Below are 18,149 nucleotides of genomic sequence, written 5' to 3'. Positions count from 1 at the left end.
GACTACATAGGCTTGGTGGGAGGAAATTGGCCTTGTATATGTAATAAGCATTAAAAAAAAATTGTTGTCACATTTAGCACCAATACGATGCAATGATTCAAAAGGGAAATGAAGAAAGAAGTCAGGAGGACTGGTATGTATTACAGTAAAATGACCACAGTGTGCTATGTGCTCTCCCAGATTATCACATTAGAAATAGTCTGCTATCTTTGATTTCTTTTTTTCACTGGTGTTTCAAGTATTTTTAGGGCCACGTACTCTGTCTTCACTTACCCCCAGGAATTCAGAAGAAAAGGGGCAGTCGCTGCCAAACAAGCCTGAACCATTATTATTTCCATGAAACCGTACATATATATATACATATATATGGTTATATTTAAAAATATATATGGATATATTTAAAACCATTGTGGAAACCACTTTTAAAATTTTCAGATACCTTTAAATATTCAGATACCTTTTCTTGAAGCCTAAAAAGAGGCTTCAGCAATTTGAAACCCAATCTCTCACAGATCTAAAAATAACCTAAAATAAATATTTTTATAGTTATGTTCATAAAACATGAACCAAAGATCAGAAACATATAAGACGTTGGGGATGAGTAGGGATTTCAGGATCTAGGATTATTTTTACATACATTTTAAGTAGTACAAGATGGTATAAGATGAAGGAGCCAAACATCTTATTTTAATGATAACCCTGTATTCCAAAGCAAAGCAAAGGTGATAGGAAAATCCCAGACGGGTTTTTGAATAATATTTTTCATGCATAAGGTGAAGCATATTTTTATGTTGTTTTTTTTCTCCTGACTCCCCTCTCTAATTAAGAAGAATGAACATCAGCCTTTGCTTTAAGACTGCCAAATTTTCCCAACAGTCAAGGAGCATATGGTATTAATGGACACTTTTTTATTACGAAATGTATATGTCTTGCATTTACATGGTTGAGTTGTATCTCTTCTAAAGAGAAGACTGTGATGTGATGTGATGTGGGAAGGGCAATGCTGGAAAAACACGTGCCAGATTCTGATCTATTGTAAATTCATGTAGGTAGGTGGCAAGGGGGGATTTACCTTGGCTGAGGGTTTGGTCCCATGGAAAAATAATCCCTGTCCTATCCAAATGTTATCAAACTACAGCCTTTAACATCACAATGGTGGTGGATGTGCCTTATCTACAAGGGTCTGCTCTCCACAGTGACTCTAGGTTGGATGGGCATTGTCAAGGATCTGCCATAGACGTAGCCCTTTCCAAGACCCTAAAATCTGAGAACCTTGTAAGGCAGTTCCTTTATCCTTTAGTCTCCAACAAGACACCTATTTGCTTCACTTGGGTTACTCAGGTTCCAGACAGAGTAACTGAGGCTGTGCACAGCCCTTCTGCCCATGGACATACGTTCAGAGATCAGAGTCTCCTGATGGCTTAGCATGAGATTCATTCTACTAAACTCCTGGGCACCAGTTTGGTGTCTGATGCAAGCTTTTACCAGCAGTTCCTTCTACAGTCAATGGAGTGAGAGCAATAGGTGAATCAAAGCAATAAGTGAGTCCTGCCTAAAATGCATGCCCATTGACAGGTGAGATGAATCAAACCTGGAAATGCTCATCTCTCTGTATTACCAAGGAAGTCTGAAGATCTAGTTTCGACTAAATGTCTCACTTCTAGATTATTAACATTTGGTGAAATTAGCTGCATTCTGTATTAAATACTTGTACCACTTGTGTGAAGACTCACAAGATGAAATTCTTGTATTTGAAATCTTCAGAGCTTTTAATATATAAATTTTCATGACTGAGACAATGAAAGATGCATTTTAAAGGATGGAGAAAGAAAACAATTTCAATGTTTCTTGACATACGTTTCAACTGATACTTCCAAGTAGAAATGCAAAAGAGCATTACACCAGCTCCAACTGCAGGTACACATCCGCTGCCACAGCTGCCCATAGAGACAGATCCATGAGCAAGCACAACTCAGAATGTAAATGGCACTGTGGGCAACTTGCCCTGTTCCTCCAAAGTTATTTATACTTCCCAGTAAGATCAGCATATTTGGGCAGCATATTTCTAGCTGTATGATATGACAGAAAAAGGGAGACAGAAAGAGAGAAAAAGGGCAAGAAGAGAGAGGAAACCACATTTACGTGACTTTTTAAAAACACTGTGAGAAAATTTTAACTTTAGAGGAGAAAACTTCCATTTTATATGAGCAATGAGAGAAAGTATAAATTTCATAATGTTGGTTTTTTATTTTAGAATAGGATTTTGGAAGTTGTCTTTTTCATTCAAGTGAAATTCCAAGTTATTTTATAATAATTTTTCTTTCAAATTATCACATCTGAAGCAAAGTCTACAAAGTGTAATATTTCTGTAGAAGCCAACTTTAGGATAATGGTTAAATGAAATGCTATAAGGCTGTGTTGAGGCTTTAACAAACCAGAAATATGTATACTCTGTGTAAATGCCCATTTTATTACATATTACAAATAGAACTGGTGAATCATTTTTAGTTTCTCCATTCTACAACAAAACTTTTGCTAATTCAGTTTAGGCTTTACATATATATTAAATGACTTGTATTTTCCCCGATTTAGAAACACTCTAGCTATTTTAAGGGTAATTCTCATCAATGTTAATCTTTAAAAGTGACTCTTCCGGAATAATCAGGTCATGCTGAGAGGATGCCTGTACATTCTGTGAGGCAAAGGAACCAGGAACTTCTCAACTAGATCATTACATACCATTACATGACAGAACGTGTCCTCAAGCCATTTCCCAGGACTCTGCATTGTCATTAGCAGCAAACGATATGGAAGCAACCTTTTGTGGCCCTCATCATGTCATCTTCTGTAAACTATGAGGCTGCCCTAAACTGAATTTCCCATTTAGCCTGCATAATATCCTCCAACAACAGTCACTCCTTGTGGAAGTACGATGCAGGTTCAGAACGAGCTGCTGTAGAAGATACTTTGTTTAATTTTATTTTCATTTTTAAAACCTATATTTGTAACCCCTAAGCAATAGTGCGTTTGATATTGTTTTGGCCAGAAACAGGCAAAGGAACTTTAGGGTACTATAAAAGATATGTGCGTATAAAAGCAAAAAAGCCAGAATAAAGCCCTAATGTGGGTTGTCAAGATTTAAGTTGATTGTTTACTCAGAGGGTTAACATGTGCTAAAATTACATACTGCAGTTCCTAGCTTCACTGATGAAAACATTCACTGCTTCTATCTTTAAATAAAAAAGCAAAATAGCCTTAACCCTTTGAGGATCATATTAGCAGCAAGTTGCAATCTAAACAGAGAACAAGTATTTCAATCAATTAGGAAATTATTCTTACAAAGATTCTGTGAGCACCCTTTTGTGTTCCATCATCCCAGCGTTTATTGCTGGATAGATCAGCTGTAATCACTTCACACAGGTCTGAAGGATTTTTAAGGTCTCAAAGGGTTAAAGCCAAGACTTTTGAGTAAAAGTGTTTTATTAAAAGGGTGAGTTAGGTGAGCGAACAGTCTCGGATGAACTTGGTGAATAGTCTTCCGATTCGGAGTTGAGTTCAGGTGGAGCTTGCTGTGCCTTATAACGTCCCCTCACATCCTGGTTGCGTCTTCGTCGGAAAACCTGCCTCTCCTTATCAAGAGCGGTGGTCTGGCAGGGGCATAAAATAAGAATAAATGAAATTAGGCTGTGTGTGAAATGCAAAGCTAATGAAGACGATAAGTTTTTATGTGGCCTGCAAATACCAGGGATAATAAATGTTCAGACCAAATTAAACCTGTTCTGTCTCAGTCAGGTCTGAAAGGTTTAGCCCGCAACATAGCTAAATGCTTTAAAAAGTGCATTTCCCAAACCTTAAGACGTAGCGTGACATCATCAAGCAGATACAGGACCATATATATGGATGCCATATGTTCTACTTCTGGATGCTATTAATTTAATCCTTTAATAGATTCAAATTTCAAGCCAAATACCAACTGACCTTCCCCCCACCCTTCTCAAAGTATAAATCTGTTTCTATAGGCAAGGCAGAGATGTACGCTTGTCTTTGATTTGACCTAATGAAGGCTGATACACACTCACCCATGTTCAAGTCAGTGCAATCGGCTAACAAAGATGGATTGTGATGAAGTTGTCAGACAAGAGAGGAAAAACAAACACGGAAGGGAGCTAGCCCAGCTCTTTGACACCTCCTCATGCTGCTCAATGGATGTTCTTAGGAAGAATGCTGAAGAGCTCTGACGGAAAGACCCGTTTAGCCTGACCACCCTGTCTCCTCCTGTTAACCAATGTCTGTTGAATTAAATACTCCGCTAATTTTATCTACGTCTATCTAGAGTATCTAGAAATGGGGAAGAAGAACGTTTTCTTGATGGGCTTTATATTTTGATCAGTTTCTGCCACTATTGAGAATGCAAGTCTTAATAAAATGGCTGTGACTTCTAGTCACATCCTTTCTTCTGCTTTGTCTGGCACATTCACAAGGGGAAACTGCAACCCAGGTAAGGGCAGCCCAACTCTGGCCAATGATTTCAAGCATGGGACTGGGTTTTGCCGTTTTCTGGATTACAGGGTAATAGACTGCAGTCCCTGAAATCGCTGTAAAATTACAAGTTCAACAGGATGGCCTTGGTTCAGCAAGAGCACTTTGACACATAGCACTTAACTGCCTTCTGAAGCGGGGCTGCCTTCTTAAAACATGGCCCATGATTTTTTTGGAAAAAGCAAAATGGGAAAAGGCTAGTGGTGGCTAGTAAGATGACACACAAAACGCAAACAAATATCTGATCATGGCACTGAAAGCAAAGATAACTTTGAGAATTGAATAGGTTTAACTGCTAAGGGTTGTAAAATTTGTCCCTAGTATGAAAATCTCTATTTAAAAAATGCAGCCAAAAGGTTATTCTGCTTCAAAGGATTTATTGTTTTCTCTTGAGATATACATGACTGATTTCTCTAGAAAATTTATCAGTTATAGTGTGAGCCTCATAGGAGAGGAGAGATATATTTATAGCCAACATATTTTTGAGAACAAAATGAAAACTAAATCCATCATACCGGTGCAGAATAGCATTATAGCAATCCCTGCTCTAAAATAATGCAATCAGCATTCAGTAATGATATAATAGAGACAAAAAGATGGACAAGAGTACAGAGCTACTATAGCAAATGGATTTAGTTGGGCTAAATTGCTGAACTATTATTTTTTGTGTCTAGAACCTACATAGCACTATCTTAAAGGGGTAAAATAATTAATTTCGATAAGTTCATCCCTGTATTTTAAATAATAATTGCTACAAAATCCAACACTTCTCATCTGCTGAGAATTTCTTTGTTTACTGCTAATCTTCCGGTTAAGAGCTCTAATTAGTATTTTCAACGCCTTCTATGTTTCTTAGCCTTGAACCAATTCAGGTTTTGATTATTTTTTAATGTGAAACAGAAGAATACCTAGATCTTTACACACAGTGAATATACTGCATACAGTATGTAATTCTGTGTGAAAATTGAAAAGAATGGCATATATTACCATTGTATAAAATACAGATTTCCATTTAAAAGATTTTTTATGCTTACAGGAAATAAGCATTTGTTTAAAGTTTAAACCACATCACATCATACTATGGTAATAGATACTCTCCTCTGAAAAAGTCAAACATTTCTGGCCAAATAAATAAAAATACTTGTATTAAATTCAAAATTTATTTTTAAAATCTGCTACATGAGAATGGTAAATGTATATGTAAAAACTGAATGTATTTAAAATTAGATAAGTTACACAGAAGTGAATACTCTTGAATAAAAGATTTTTGAAATTTAGCCTACGGTATTGCTTTTTATAAAGGACAAAATTATGAAATTGCCAAACTAGGTAGATAATTAAATATCAGGACATCATTTTAAAGATGTCTTTAAAAAATAAACCCCAAGATACTACTTTCCTACTATTTTTGGAGAAGCTTTGGCTGGTTTTGTTTAAATAGATTTGTTTAAATAGACATAAAGGTGCTTCCTGCGTCGTTAATGTTAAGCAAAAAAACCTAATGATCCCACCTAATCCAGCACCCTATGCTGTAGTTTGTAGGACCAAATATTTCTCCCTTCCTAACCCTTCAGAAACTTCCTGAGATACTTAGAGACTATGTTTTTCTTCACACTTTTATCCCAAGTCTCACTTGAATTTGGTCTAATTGGTCTTTATAAAGGCATGCTTGTAGACTCAGAGGCATTATTATGGATACTCTCCTGGGCTAAGAGACATTCAGAGCCTTTCTCACCCAAAGAGCTTATCGAATAAAAATGTGTAAAGTCACAGAGAGCTAAAGAAGGGAGTATTTATCTACTGAAAGCAAAACCACACCGGTCATATTCTAATGTTTAGTGTTTCACACATCAGAACCACAAAATGGGTCAGCTGTGGCCACAGAGAGAGCACTCACAAGCCCTACAGAAGGCCTTGCAAGACCGGGCTTATTCTGCCCGATGTCACAATGACGTTTTGCACTTCCAGTGTCTATCACACTGCCAGGCGGTACAGCCACCCTGCATTCTGCACAAATGCTAGTTTTCATTTAATATGAGGTCACGGTTATTTTCTTACCTCCAAAGCATTTCAAAGTACGACAGATTAATACTTTGGAACGCAGGGGAGATGGTATGATACATTTGAGTAATGACTGCATGTGTTTTGTAAGTGCAGTTTTCACCTACTGTACCCTCCTGTGCACGTGGGCATATTCCAAAAATCAGCTTTTTCGTTACTACTGTTGCTGGTTTTGTAACAAAGGCCTCTCATATGCATTGCCTTGGTTTAATAGATTCATTATTTCATCTACTATTCAGCTGGGTGGTTCACCGGTGCATGAACCAGTCCATTATGGATTTCCAGGGCATTTATACTTTAAGCTACTCTTTCAATAAATAATAAGAGGATCTGAAGTGCACTTATGCTTCACAGGGCTGCAAATCCCAGATTTTCATTATTACATTTGGACATTTTTTTTTCCCGGCTCGAGGTGAGAGAGTGAGAACTTTGAGCACTATATGATAGTAATGGCAACTAAAACGTAAGGATAGCATTTTTATTTAGGATATGCGGCTGTCCTCTTACAATCCATATGAGGAAATGTAGAGCTTCTTATCCAGCAGCAGATAAGTGGATTGCCTCTAATAGTTTGGTCCTGATGGGTCTGAAGCACTTCATTAAGCACTAATGTATTTTGCATCAACATTTAGTAATCCTGACACCAGGTACCAAATGGTTAACAAGCCATTTTTGGAAATGCATTTAATTTGAAGTAATGGAGCATTATTTTAAAATCATTGCTTCTGTCATCTATATACTACGGTGCAGTTAGCATTTTTCCAGGATTTTGCCACAGGAAGTGTCATCTTCCTGATTTCTATGCCTTGATGTTGCAGGACTCCCAAGCCATGCAAATTCTTTTTTCTTGGAAAACATTGAACCTTGTGCTTATGAACAGACATTCAAAAACTACAACTGCTTTGATATATGTGTTGGATTTGCAGCTGGAAGCACCTTATTTTAACTGTGGGGTGATATTTTCTGTCAGGTCAGTAATTATTGGATTGAAGTAACTGCATTTTATGAATGCGAGCAGTGACTGTTTTTCTTTTCACTTGTCTTAATTTACTGCTGGCCACCAAATATAGATATATATTCATTTCATTAATAAAAGAACATTATTGTGCATTTTGCCTCTTAGCCCATCCATTATTCATACCAGCCAGGAGACTGAACTGGGGATGCAGCTGTTCACGCATTAATCTAAGAAACCCTTCCCTTCACTCGCTTTCATTCTGCAGGAGCACATTTGCAATTTGTTTGCAATTTTCATGATGCTTTGTTTAGTGTGTGGAATTACCTGGACACATGTATTGAAACACTGGTATTTTTCTTCCAGTGCATTCTTTTATACACATGTATGTGTATGCACATATTTAAATTTTCACACCTAGGTAATTTTATCCTATTTCCTTAAGCTTCTGGTCAGTGACCTCGATACATTGAGATACGTAACGGCAGGTTTCCCTACTGTAAAAATGACCATTAAACAATGCTCGTGGCACAAGCCAGGCAGCCCTTCAGTCTGACATTTTTTTATTTTTTCCATGGGTTTCTCAGATTTTATATATATATATATATATATATAAAAATATATATATATATGTGTGTGATTGATTCATGATTCAAGACACTTTTTGGAGAGTACTTCAAACTTAGCAATGCACCTCAGTCCAGGAGTGAAAGACAAACGTTATTTTTAGCCCCTCAGGCACAAGCTATAACTAACACAAGTTACACGGTGATTTGGAGACGTGCAAATGACCACATCGAGGGGACAAACTAATCGAGTGGATTTGAACCTAGACCTCCAAATACAAAAGGCCAGTGCTTTAGCGCACCGTGTAACTTCTGGCACGGAATTTAGCTAAAATGAAAGTAAAAAAGAAAGAAAACCAAATCAATTTGATGTATGCTTTGTACTGTACTGGTGAGTGTATACAAAGACAAGTATTCTACACATATAACTGCTGAATTCATATTGCTATATTTAAGTTTGTGTTTACTCTTTGACATCCCCCCTTTTTAGAGACACGATTCCTCAGCTGGTTTCAATTACACGTGGAAGAGACTTAGTGCCAAGTTGTTTGCATGGGTGAATTTTATTTATAGTTTGTAAATCAGTTGTGGTTTTCTTAGTCAAAGAGCAGGAGAAGAGATTTTAAATGTTTAGATGTTTGCCTGTTTTTACCAATATTCAGTTTACAGAGGGTTTTACGGTATTAAAAATGGCACTTTACAGATAGCAAGCCTGATTCCCAACTCCCTTGTCCCATTGTCAAGAGGTCTGGCTATAACTTTTGACTTGAAAGTGTATTGTATCCACTTGGGACAGGTGTAAGTAACTCGACAGATGCATAATAATGGGAATTAGGAACCAAACACAGAGGATGGAACTATGGGGTTTCAAATGAGCTATTCAGATATACTTTTTTCACTGTGACAGTGAGAACTGTATTTTAAAAATCCAGTATTTTATGAATTCAGTATTGACTGGATTGATGATTTCATTAAGCATCCAATGTAACTCATCTCCTTGCTATTGTCATTACATAGATAAGATCATTAATGACTTTCCCATACATTTCCTGCGTTTTAGTTTGCTCTTTTAGCTTTTATATAGTGTCTGTGGATATATAAAAAATAACATACGCTAACATTCTGTACTAATCTTATATATAATACTACATATACTAATATTTTCTACTAATATTTTACGTTAGATACACCCATTCTGGTGCTCCCTTGATATTCTGAATCAGCCCAGAAAAGGCAGAAAGTTCAGGCCATTCTGTCAGTAGCAGATTAAAATAATGTTAAGATTCAGACATAAACCAGAACCAGTAAGGAAATTCAGGGTCGAAGAAAACATTGGTAAGTTATGCAAAGTATTGCCTTCAAAATGTGCTGCCATTACGAGGAACAGGTAAAGCAGCTGAAGGCAGCTATGGACCGGACACTGCAACACTTGGGGCTAAAGAGAAGGCTTGCAATATTTTCACTCTTAATATTCTGGCTTAGTTACAAAAAAGCCAAAAAACTTGAGTCACACAAACTGTTAAAAGCCACAGTTAAGTACATCTTAAAGAAAAGTTCCTTATAAGAAAGTAAATCTATCGGTATGATATTTCTGAAGGACAATGCAGGTGCCATTTGGATTTTTTGTGGTCACTGTTGCTAAGTTCTAGTAGAAGGGAAATTATAAAAGATGAATGCATTGGCTTTCAAGAGATCTGTCAGAGAATGGGCTGACTTTGGAGAAAAAAAAGAAACCCCAACCATAGTACCTCTGCTCAGAGATGGGTGATCTCTGCTGTCTTTGACTTGAGTAGACGTTGGCAATTTGGGGTGAATGAAGATGTGATTGCACCATGGGCATTACCCAGCTACACTGAGGCTGGCTTTCCTGGCTATCCGGAACAGTAAGTTTCACCAGCCTTGGGAGAGTGCAGACTGCGGGGGTTTAACTGGGACCTCCAGATCTCATTCCCTACTGATGCTGCTTTGGCCTTTTGTGCACTCCTGATTGCAGGGCTGATGTCCCGACAGCGTTAGGTGGGCTGCCTTTAAAACACATAACAGGCTGGGGTCCAAATGATTTTACTGATTTGGCCCCTGTGTTTTTTCTGTTCCTCATATTCAAGAAACACTGTTAGATTTTCCAGGCATTATATCTCATACCTTGTGTATTTTAGTATCTCGAAAAAGTCATGTCACTTTTGCACGTATTATCCTACTGAAAGGGAATAGAACAGGATGCAGAATGAGTGCTCAGAAAATTAGGACTTTGAGGCACTTCGAATAGGAAAGTCTTTTAGGCAGAGAAAGGAAAAGGTTTTCTGGTTGATTGAAGGAGGAAATAGTGCCATTTAAAAAGATGTTTTAGAAGACTGCTAGAAACTGGGGATAAAGACGATCAAAGGAGTGGAGACGAAAGCAATCTTTTAACACTAACAAAGGGAGCATTACATTTTCCTTGGGACCTGCTTTCATTTTTCGCTGTACTTGTGAATTCAGGTTAATTTTCATGGGCCTGTGATAAATTAACTGTTTTATAGATGGAAATTGATGAACCTTTTCATATGCTTTGCATTTGTGCTTACAGTTACTACTAAAAAGTAAACACTTGCTAAATCGAAATGGTTTTATTTAGACTAAAACATTGGTCACTACAGCAGTTGCTTGTTTCTTGGAGACGAAAGAGGACCAAACACAGGGCAGTGCTTGTTCGGAGGTACTCCCTCTCATAGCCTTTCCTAATTAAGCATCTACGCCTAGGAGCCCTGCTCTCCCAATTTGCCTTTCCACACTAGGTGCCCTGTTTAGAAAGCACTAATTATAAACATTGTTGTTACTGCCCCCAGCTGGAAAACAGAGCAGTTTATGTATGAATAAGAGAGATTATCGCCCATCTGCTCCAGCCCATTATTCAGGGATGTGTCATTTTGTATGCTGATGGCAGCCATTACTAGTGCTTTAGTCAAATGGCCTTTTTTTTTTATAGCGTTTATTTATTTACCAAGTTGCAGAATTAGAGTCTTCCCCCCCTACCTCCTCAAAATGCATATGGTTTGTTTCAAAATCTGGGCTATGCAAGAGTCAAGGCCAATCGGAGAGGAGACGCTCCCTTTTATCCCAGGCTCCTGTTTCTGGTGGTCTGCTCCCCCCTGAAGCTGAGATTTTAAAAGATCCAAACATTGTGTATAGCAAATGGAAAGACAGATTTCTGTTTTTGTTTGTTTGTTTTGTGTGTAAAATAAAAGTAGTAAGGAAGAGAAGGAGTGTAAGCTGATCATGGATACCAATTAAGCTCCAGGAAGATAAATAAAGCTCATGTGAGTTTTCCCCTGTTTTACAGAGGAGGCATTAAATTTGCAACTATTTGACAAAGTCCTGCTTGACACAAAATGCCATCTTTCCTTCATAAGCGAAAAAGAAAAATTCCTCTAATACTATCAAACCCACACTTGGCTAAAGCTGGGCACTCAGACCCCATCCCCCCCTTCTTCAAAACCAAAAAGCACAGGCGCTGTGCTGCCGTCTCTTGGCTGCGTTACAGGGCTGGAACCTGCGAAGCATGATGCCAAGTGACAAGATAGACCAAGCAGGTTTGGCTATGTCCTTGCAGGTTGCGGTAGGTTTATAGCCACGGACACAAGTGCGATAGGCTGGAATTACAGGTACTGCTACACATTCGAGCACTTGGAGTGAAAATGTTTCTCAGTTCTTGCTAGCCAGCATTCAGCTGATGGATGGGAACTACTTTTCTACTTCTTGCCTGAGAAATAGGATTATTTTTGTTTTTTCTTTCCCCAGAACATCCATATCAGAATCTACTTAACCCTCAGTGTGCGCTCAGGGAACTGCTAGGTTTTATGGAAACTGTGCTGCAGCCCGATCCATGCACTCAGTGAAATGATCCAGGTGGGAGTTTTACTTTACTGGAAACACTTGCAGTGACCATCTCTGCTGTTTTGCTAATGCAGTTAATTTGCTGGGTTTTTCCAAATACCTCACAGATGAGTTTTTAAAGGCTTCAATCACTGCAGTGTTAGAAAACGCAGGTTTCGCAAGAAACTTAAAAAATTTCTCCAGCTATCAAACTGCAGGTCTTGTGAGTAATACAAAGGAAAAAAGCCAGCAAACAACCACTTGATGGAAATTCCAGGGCTCTGGATTGATTGAGGAGGTGCACGGGCCTTGCGCGGGCTATCAGATCTGGATCCCTCCTTGCCCCCACTCCAGAATAACCCCCTCCCGCCCAGAGTCCCATTTTATCATACAGGTTAAGCGAGCTAACGACAACCCTGGCACAGTTACACAATGAAGAAAAAGATATTCAAAAGACTCATGCAATATTTAAAAAAATCAAATCAAAATAAACAGGTATCAGAAGGGTTTTAAAAAGAAAAGAGAAAGAATGCCTTGTTAGAAACACAAGCTTACCAGCACATACAATGCATTGTATTTCATTGAACTTAGGAGAGTTTCTACATACCGCGTTACGTAAATGCATTGTTCAATCTAAGGTAAGGATTGTGTTTAGTGGGTTTAAAATGACAGTATATAGCTCCACATCTCGCATGGAAAAAGAAGACAATATATGCTGAGAGCCTGTTGCTGCTCCGTGTGTTTCCGAACAGGAGCGTGGGGGAAGCAGATGCCTTAACAAGCAATAGGGAGGGGGAGGGTGCGTACTTCAGCATATCTAGTAGATATTCTATATACACTGTCCTTTTAACTATAGGGGAAATTGATACTGAGCATGTGCGATGAAGAGAAAGCTGGCGATGTGGGTGTGAGGGATGGGTGAAGAAAGGGAATGAGGGGGTGTGGCATCTCAATCAAGATTAAAACGAAACTGATAAAGCAGCATATGGACCGGATAACAAATCAAAAAGCATGTTTATCCACTGAAGGAACTGGTTAATGGAGACTGCCAGCACGTTGCCATGGAAACACTGACTGTTGGCGCTGCACCATCTCATACCTTATCCAATACATTCCTGGTTGTTGGTAGTAGTCCAAAGACCCTGATCTCTTGATGGTAAACCCGTGGTCCAGCTGAGCAGAGAGAAACGGGGCAACTCAGTGGATCGACATTAGGCTAAAGAATTCAGACTCCAGAGCAAGCTGTTCCTTATTTAGTGCATATTTACTGTTTTCACTTTCAGAAGGCACTTATCTAACATCCTAAAGCTACGTACCAGAGACGAAAACGAAACAGAAAAAAAAGTAAATAAATAAAAGAAAAAGATACTAACTCTAGATTCGCTGTTACTAAATTAGAAGCCAATTTATTCAAACTAAAAAGGAGTTTGTGAAATAGGTTACTTAATGCATAATGCATTCATTTGAAAGTCTGACAAATATCTTGTTACCTCCAAAGACAGAAGTGCCCTTTCAAGTTGCACATACCAGTAATGGAAAATTATCTTTTGCAATTAAACTGAGAGGTTTAATAATTTAAAAAAAAAATGCAGTGCAACCATCACAAGGAGCAGGCTAGACAGACTACACAAGGCTTAAATTAGACTGCTTCATAATCATGGAATGTGTAAAGATGAAAAGAATCAGGTTTTGATACCCCATCAATCATGGTAATTCATTTCTAAAAATGCGTTAACCTTGGAGAGTCGGACTACTCAGAGCCATGAATAACATTGTTTATCATTTCAGCTTACACCTCATGCTCAAAAAGATAACAGTACAAAACTATTTGGTTTAAAATTGCACCAATTAAAGTCAAAATGGAAATGAACTTAACATTGTGTCCAGGAAAGTGTGCTTGTGATATTACTTAAGGAATATAGATCTTTTAAGTTTAGTTTATCATTAGCAGAATCATGTGCATAGGAACAAAGAAAATGTGTTTTGTCTCTAATCCTTCTGTGCTGCACTAACAAACGGTGGAGACATCATTTAGCCGAGTTAAATAAAATTTTAGGGGAAAATATTTTGAGGGAGACACTCTGCCTGCTTTAAAATTGTTAGTTGTGATGATTTTCACATTTTGCCCTATGAAATTTTGCCCTTATTTTGTGCTTCAATAAGAGCGTGGCATATATTTCCAATACTGATGACAGTTTCTAATTCTAAATTCAGAAAAGCAGTTCAACACATTTCTAGTTACCAACCACTTCAAGCTAACTGCAAATTTAAATTTTTCTTGATGACTCCCCTGCAAGTGTAGAATTTAATAATTTATTCCATTTTGTGAAAACAATGCCGCTTTCATCGTATTTAGAATTATTTAAAGGACGTTTCCTGTTTAAAACCATGAGAACCTTGTACCTAGAGTTAATTTTCTGTTGGCTTAACTACACTGGTCTACTATTGCCATCTACTGGCTTCCTTGTATGCTGCATATAAAATACACAAAAGGGATATTTTCTTAAAAAGCAGATCAAAAATATTGCCCTAAAATCGAATAGCTAAAAAGTAACATAGAGAAAATCGGGAGAGTTGCTTCCTAACACGAGTTGAAACAATTTGGTCGGTGTGGAAATCCTGCCATGAGAAACCCGACTGCGGACAATGATCCCAGGACAACACAGACAATAGGTGGGAAGTGACATCCGAGGCACGGGTTCATCTTTAAGCCGAGCAAAACTCACAGACTAAACTTGGCTTCTCTTCCACACCACCCAAGAAATCCCACTGCTAAAAATGCCACTTGGAATTTCTAATTTTATTTTAAAATTGGCAGAACTCAGCGCAATGACCCATCCGCTGCCTTCCCCTTGCTGGACTGCAGGCAGCGGCCCCGCGCCGGTGCCCACTGCCCAGCGAGGACTCTGCAAGGGGCAGAGAGCTGCACCAACTTTCTGAGCAGATTTTCTCTTTTGCTGTCCTATTGGATTCCTGTGAGTCTCCAGCTGGAGTTTACTCCCATTGCCAAGACAGGGGCCTCATACAACCTTAACAGAATATTATCAGTAGTCTTTTCCTCTGTCTTAACAATGGCAAAAATACAAGCACAAAAGTGACAACATACAGGCAAAGCTTTAACACTTCAGACAAGAACACAAATTAAACAATGCTCAGTTCATATACGGAATTACAGCACACCTCTGGATCACAGAAGCATTCTTAAAAAATTATTTTGGCTCTTGGTCACTTTAGCCACTGTCACTAAAGCCCAGAGGGTACAGTCACAGGGTATTGTTTTGTGGCAAAAAAACCCCTCATATGGGATAACATCCTTGGAGAATTGAAGGAAAAAATCTATCCCCAAATTTTAAAAAGACTATTTAGTAAAAGTCTTGTTTTATGTTTTTACTGCAGTACCTTTTATAAACACCATCACGGAACTACAAAATACTGTTTCTATTGGAAAGCTGCATGAGAAACTTGATCATGCAAATATTTTGGCACATGCTTTACAGTACTGCGACCATTCTGATACAGACTGGAGGGGCACTAGCCCAGCCCCTGTCTCCTACAGAGACCCATAGTCAATGCCTATGGCAAGAGTTTAAGAACAGGGCAAGTAAAGTGATCTTCCTCCTAAATATTCTCCCATCAGCAAGCAGTGTTTTTCAGGGACTTGTTAATTCTCTTGCTGTTTTAAAAGCTAGCTCTCCAATTAAAATTTTGCTGGCAAAGCTATGTTGGTTTAAGGGAATTTTTTCCCAACTGACACAGTTATGCTGGCAGAACTTTTAATGATATATTAATGTATCAACAGAAAAGTCTCTTTGCCTGTATAGTTAATTTTGTTTGAGGAATCATCTTCTGCTACATCAGCAAAGGAACTACTTTGCTAGGCATGCACAACACGTTCATTATGGTAGTTTGTCCAAACTGACAAATCCTTTCAAATGTGGACAAACTTGAAGTCTGGACACATGCACGAGAACTTGTAGGCCGTCTCTGCCCTGCACGGTCAGAGACAACATTTACTGAGGGTTACCACATCAACAACGCAGACGTAAGTCTGAACCAAAGGAGTCAATACAATGTATTTGGACATTGCTAAAGGAAGCAGTAGCCACAGTAGACACATGTAAAATACACGTGGCTTCAAACTTCCTCCCAGTCAAGCTGGGACACATCTTTAGGAACTTAATTTTTATGTTATAGTTTTAATTGGTGCATATGATAAATACTGCTTGAGATCTTTGAGGTGTGTTACTTCTTACCACCGAAGAAAACAGGCATATATGTCATACCAGTGTGAGGACAAATTAAGAACTAAATACCACAGATTAGCTATCTCTGTACATAAACAGAGTATAAAACTCAAAATAGTGCAAATATTTATCTTTTATACTATTAAGTAAGCTATATAAATATATGCACATATTAACACATTTTCACAAACACACACGCAGACACAGATGTGTTATATAATATATAGAAGACATCTCTATATATTATATACACAAGCACTCTCTCAAAAAGTTACAGTAAACATACAGGCAGTCACAATAAAACAGTATTTTTATAGAAAATATACTTAGTGCACGTCTTTAGTGCTGAACAATATGTTACAGCATCTGTACATACTTTGAAAATTCTAAATCTAGAGCAGGCTTCATTAATAAGATTTATTTCTATGATATTTGAGATTTCACAGTTAAAGGAAGATTCCCAAATGCAAAACCCTGATGACATGCACGTCAAATGTATATAAAGCATGCTTTCAAATGCAGAAACAACAATTAAAGGCTTTGTTGTTTTGCTTTTGGCTTTATTTTACTTCTTAAATTAGTTTTGTAGAAAATAAAGGCAATTTATTCTTAAGATCAAAATTATCTAGCTTTCTGGAATGTTACCAAAACCCTAAAGAGGTCTATACTTCCCCATGTCTTCCAAGTTTTTAGAAAATAATTGACACAAGCTAATCAAACCACTTTCTGAATTCTGTAAAAATATTCTAAACATTTCTACTTTATAGGCCAAGTTGCAGGATTAATCGTGCCAGAGTATGATGTTCACCCATTGAGATGATTACTAAAAATAATCTGTTAAATTTCCAAACGCTAAAAAATAAATAAAAGCCATTAAGAATATAATTAAACATATACTTTTTTTTTTTCTGATGTATAATGTTTTGCAGTGGAAAGATTCACTACAGTGTCTTTTTTCATTACTCAAGTGTCAAACTGCTGTAAACAATTCCTTGGCAGAGCAACTGGGGCAAAGAAAAAAAAGAGGAGGGTGGGGAAATTAAAAACATAAAGGAGGCGAGGAATGGATGAGGACAGAGGCATCATTTCTCGCTTTTAAGCTTTGAAGTTATTAGCATGGAGGATCGAGCAGTAATTCTCATGGACAAGCGTGCTGGCAGTCCATTCGAACGGAACACGGGTTCAGCTAGTCTATTCAGAACATACCTGAATTTCAGATGAGCAATGGGTATGTGATGTTTTAGTTGTGGGAGAGTTGTTGCAGTATTATTGCTTAAAAATGAAAATAAATAAATGCTGACTATGTTAGCTGATGACTGAGAAAATCTAGGGAAAGCATGAGGAACAACTTGCCTCCATGTTGAGGACGTTCAGGATTGGAAAGAGTAAAGAAAAAATATGAGAGAGGCACAGCTTGAAATTTTAAGTACTTATACCAAGTAACTCTGAGAGAGTATCCATTTTGCTGCACAAACAGTTCACACCTGTGAGCCAGATTGCACGTGCTGAGCTGAGTTTACTTCATGCTGATTTAACTCACCACTGGAGGGGCTGAGCTGAGAAACATGAAAGTGGAAACAGTACAAGAAAGTGTACATGTGCAGTCACACCACCTGCAATTTATGGAAGCTGGGAATGAACACCGAGTAATCTGATATGGGAATGGTTATGTTTAACGTGTCACTTATTTTTAGTGACTATTTGGAGCGTTAACATTACCATGAGTAATAAAGAAAAACTTACAAACACAGGCAGATGTATCAAAAATGTAAAGGATGTGCATGTTGCTATTCAATGGCATTAGTATGAATAATCTCATAAAACACTGAATATATTCTGTGCGCGTGTATATCTAATACACATGTTCATCTTTGAGGAAAAAATACAAATGTATATGACCTATGCTACACTGAGGGTGCCATTGAAACCTCC

At 37.9% G+C, this 18,149-nt stretch overlaps 1 protein-coding gene across 2 annotated transcripts in view; it reads right to left on the bottom strand.

Moving 5' to 3' along the window:
• Positions 1–225: 225 nt before the first annotated feature.
• DCLK1 (doublecortin like kinase 1) overlaps positions 226–18,149 on the bottom strand; it is a 253,346-nt gene continuing 235,422 nt past the window's right edge. The window contains exons 17-18 of one of the 2 annotated variants that reach the window (XM_075139784.1): positions 13,073–13,146; positions 1,754–3,647 (exon numbers count right to left, since the gene is read on the bottom strand). In XM_075139784.1, coding sequence (XP_074995885.1) covers positions 3,590–3,647; positions 13,073–13,146 — 132 coding nt within the window. In that variant the 3' untranslated portion in view covers positions 1,754–3,589. Of the gene's footprint in view, positions 3,648–13,072; positions 13,147–18,149 lie in introns of both variants that reach the window. The other variant, XM_075139783.1, reaches the window with a different exon arrangement.

This window comes from Calonectris borealis, chromosome 1 (genome assembly GCF_964195595.1).
Source record: "Calonectris borealis chromosome 1, bCalBor7.hap1.2, whole genome shotgun sequence".
NCBI classification, from domain to species: domain Eukaryota; kingdom Metazoa; phylum Chordata; class Aves; order Procellariiformes; family Procellariidae; genus Calonectris; species Calonectris borealis.
The sequence above is the reverse complement of the archived record's forward strand: the minus strand, read 5'-3'. Positions and strand labels throughout refer to the sequence as shown.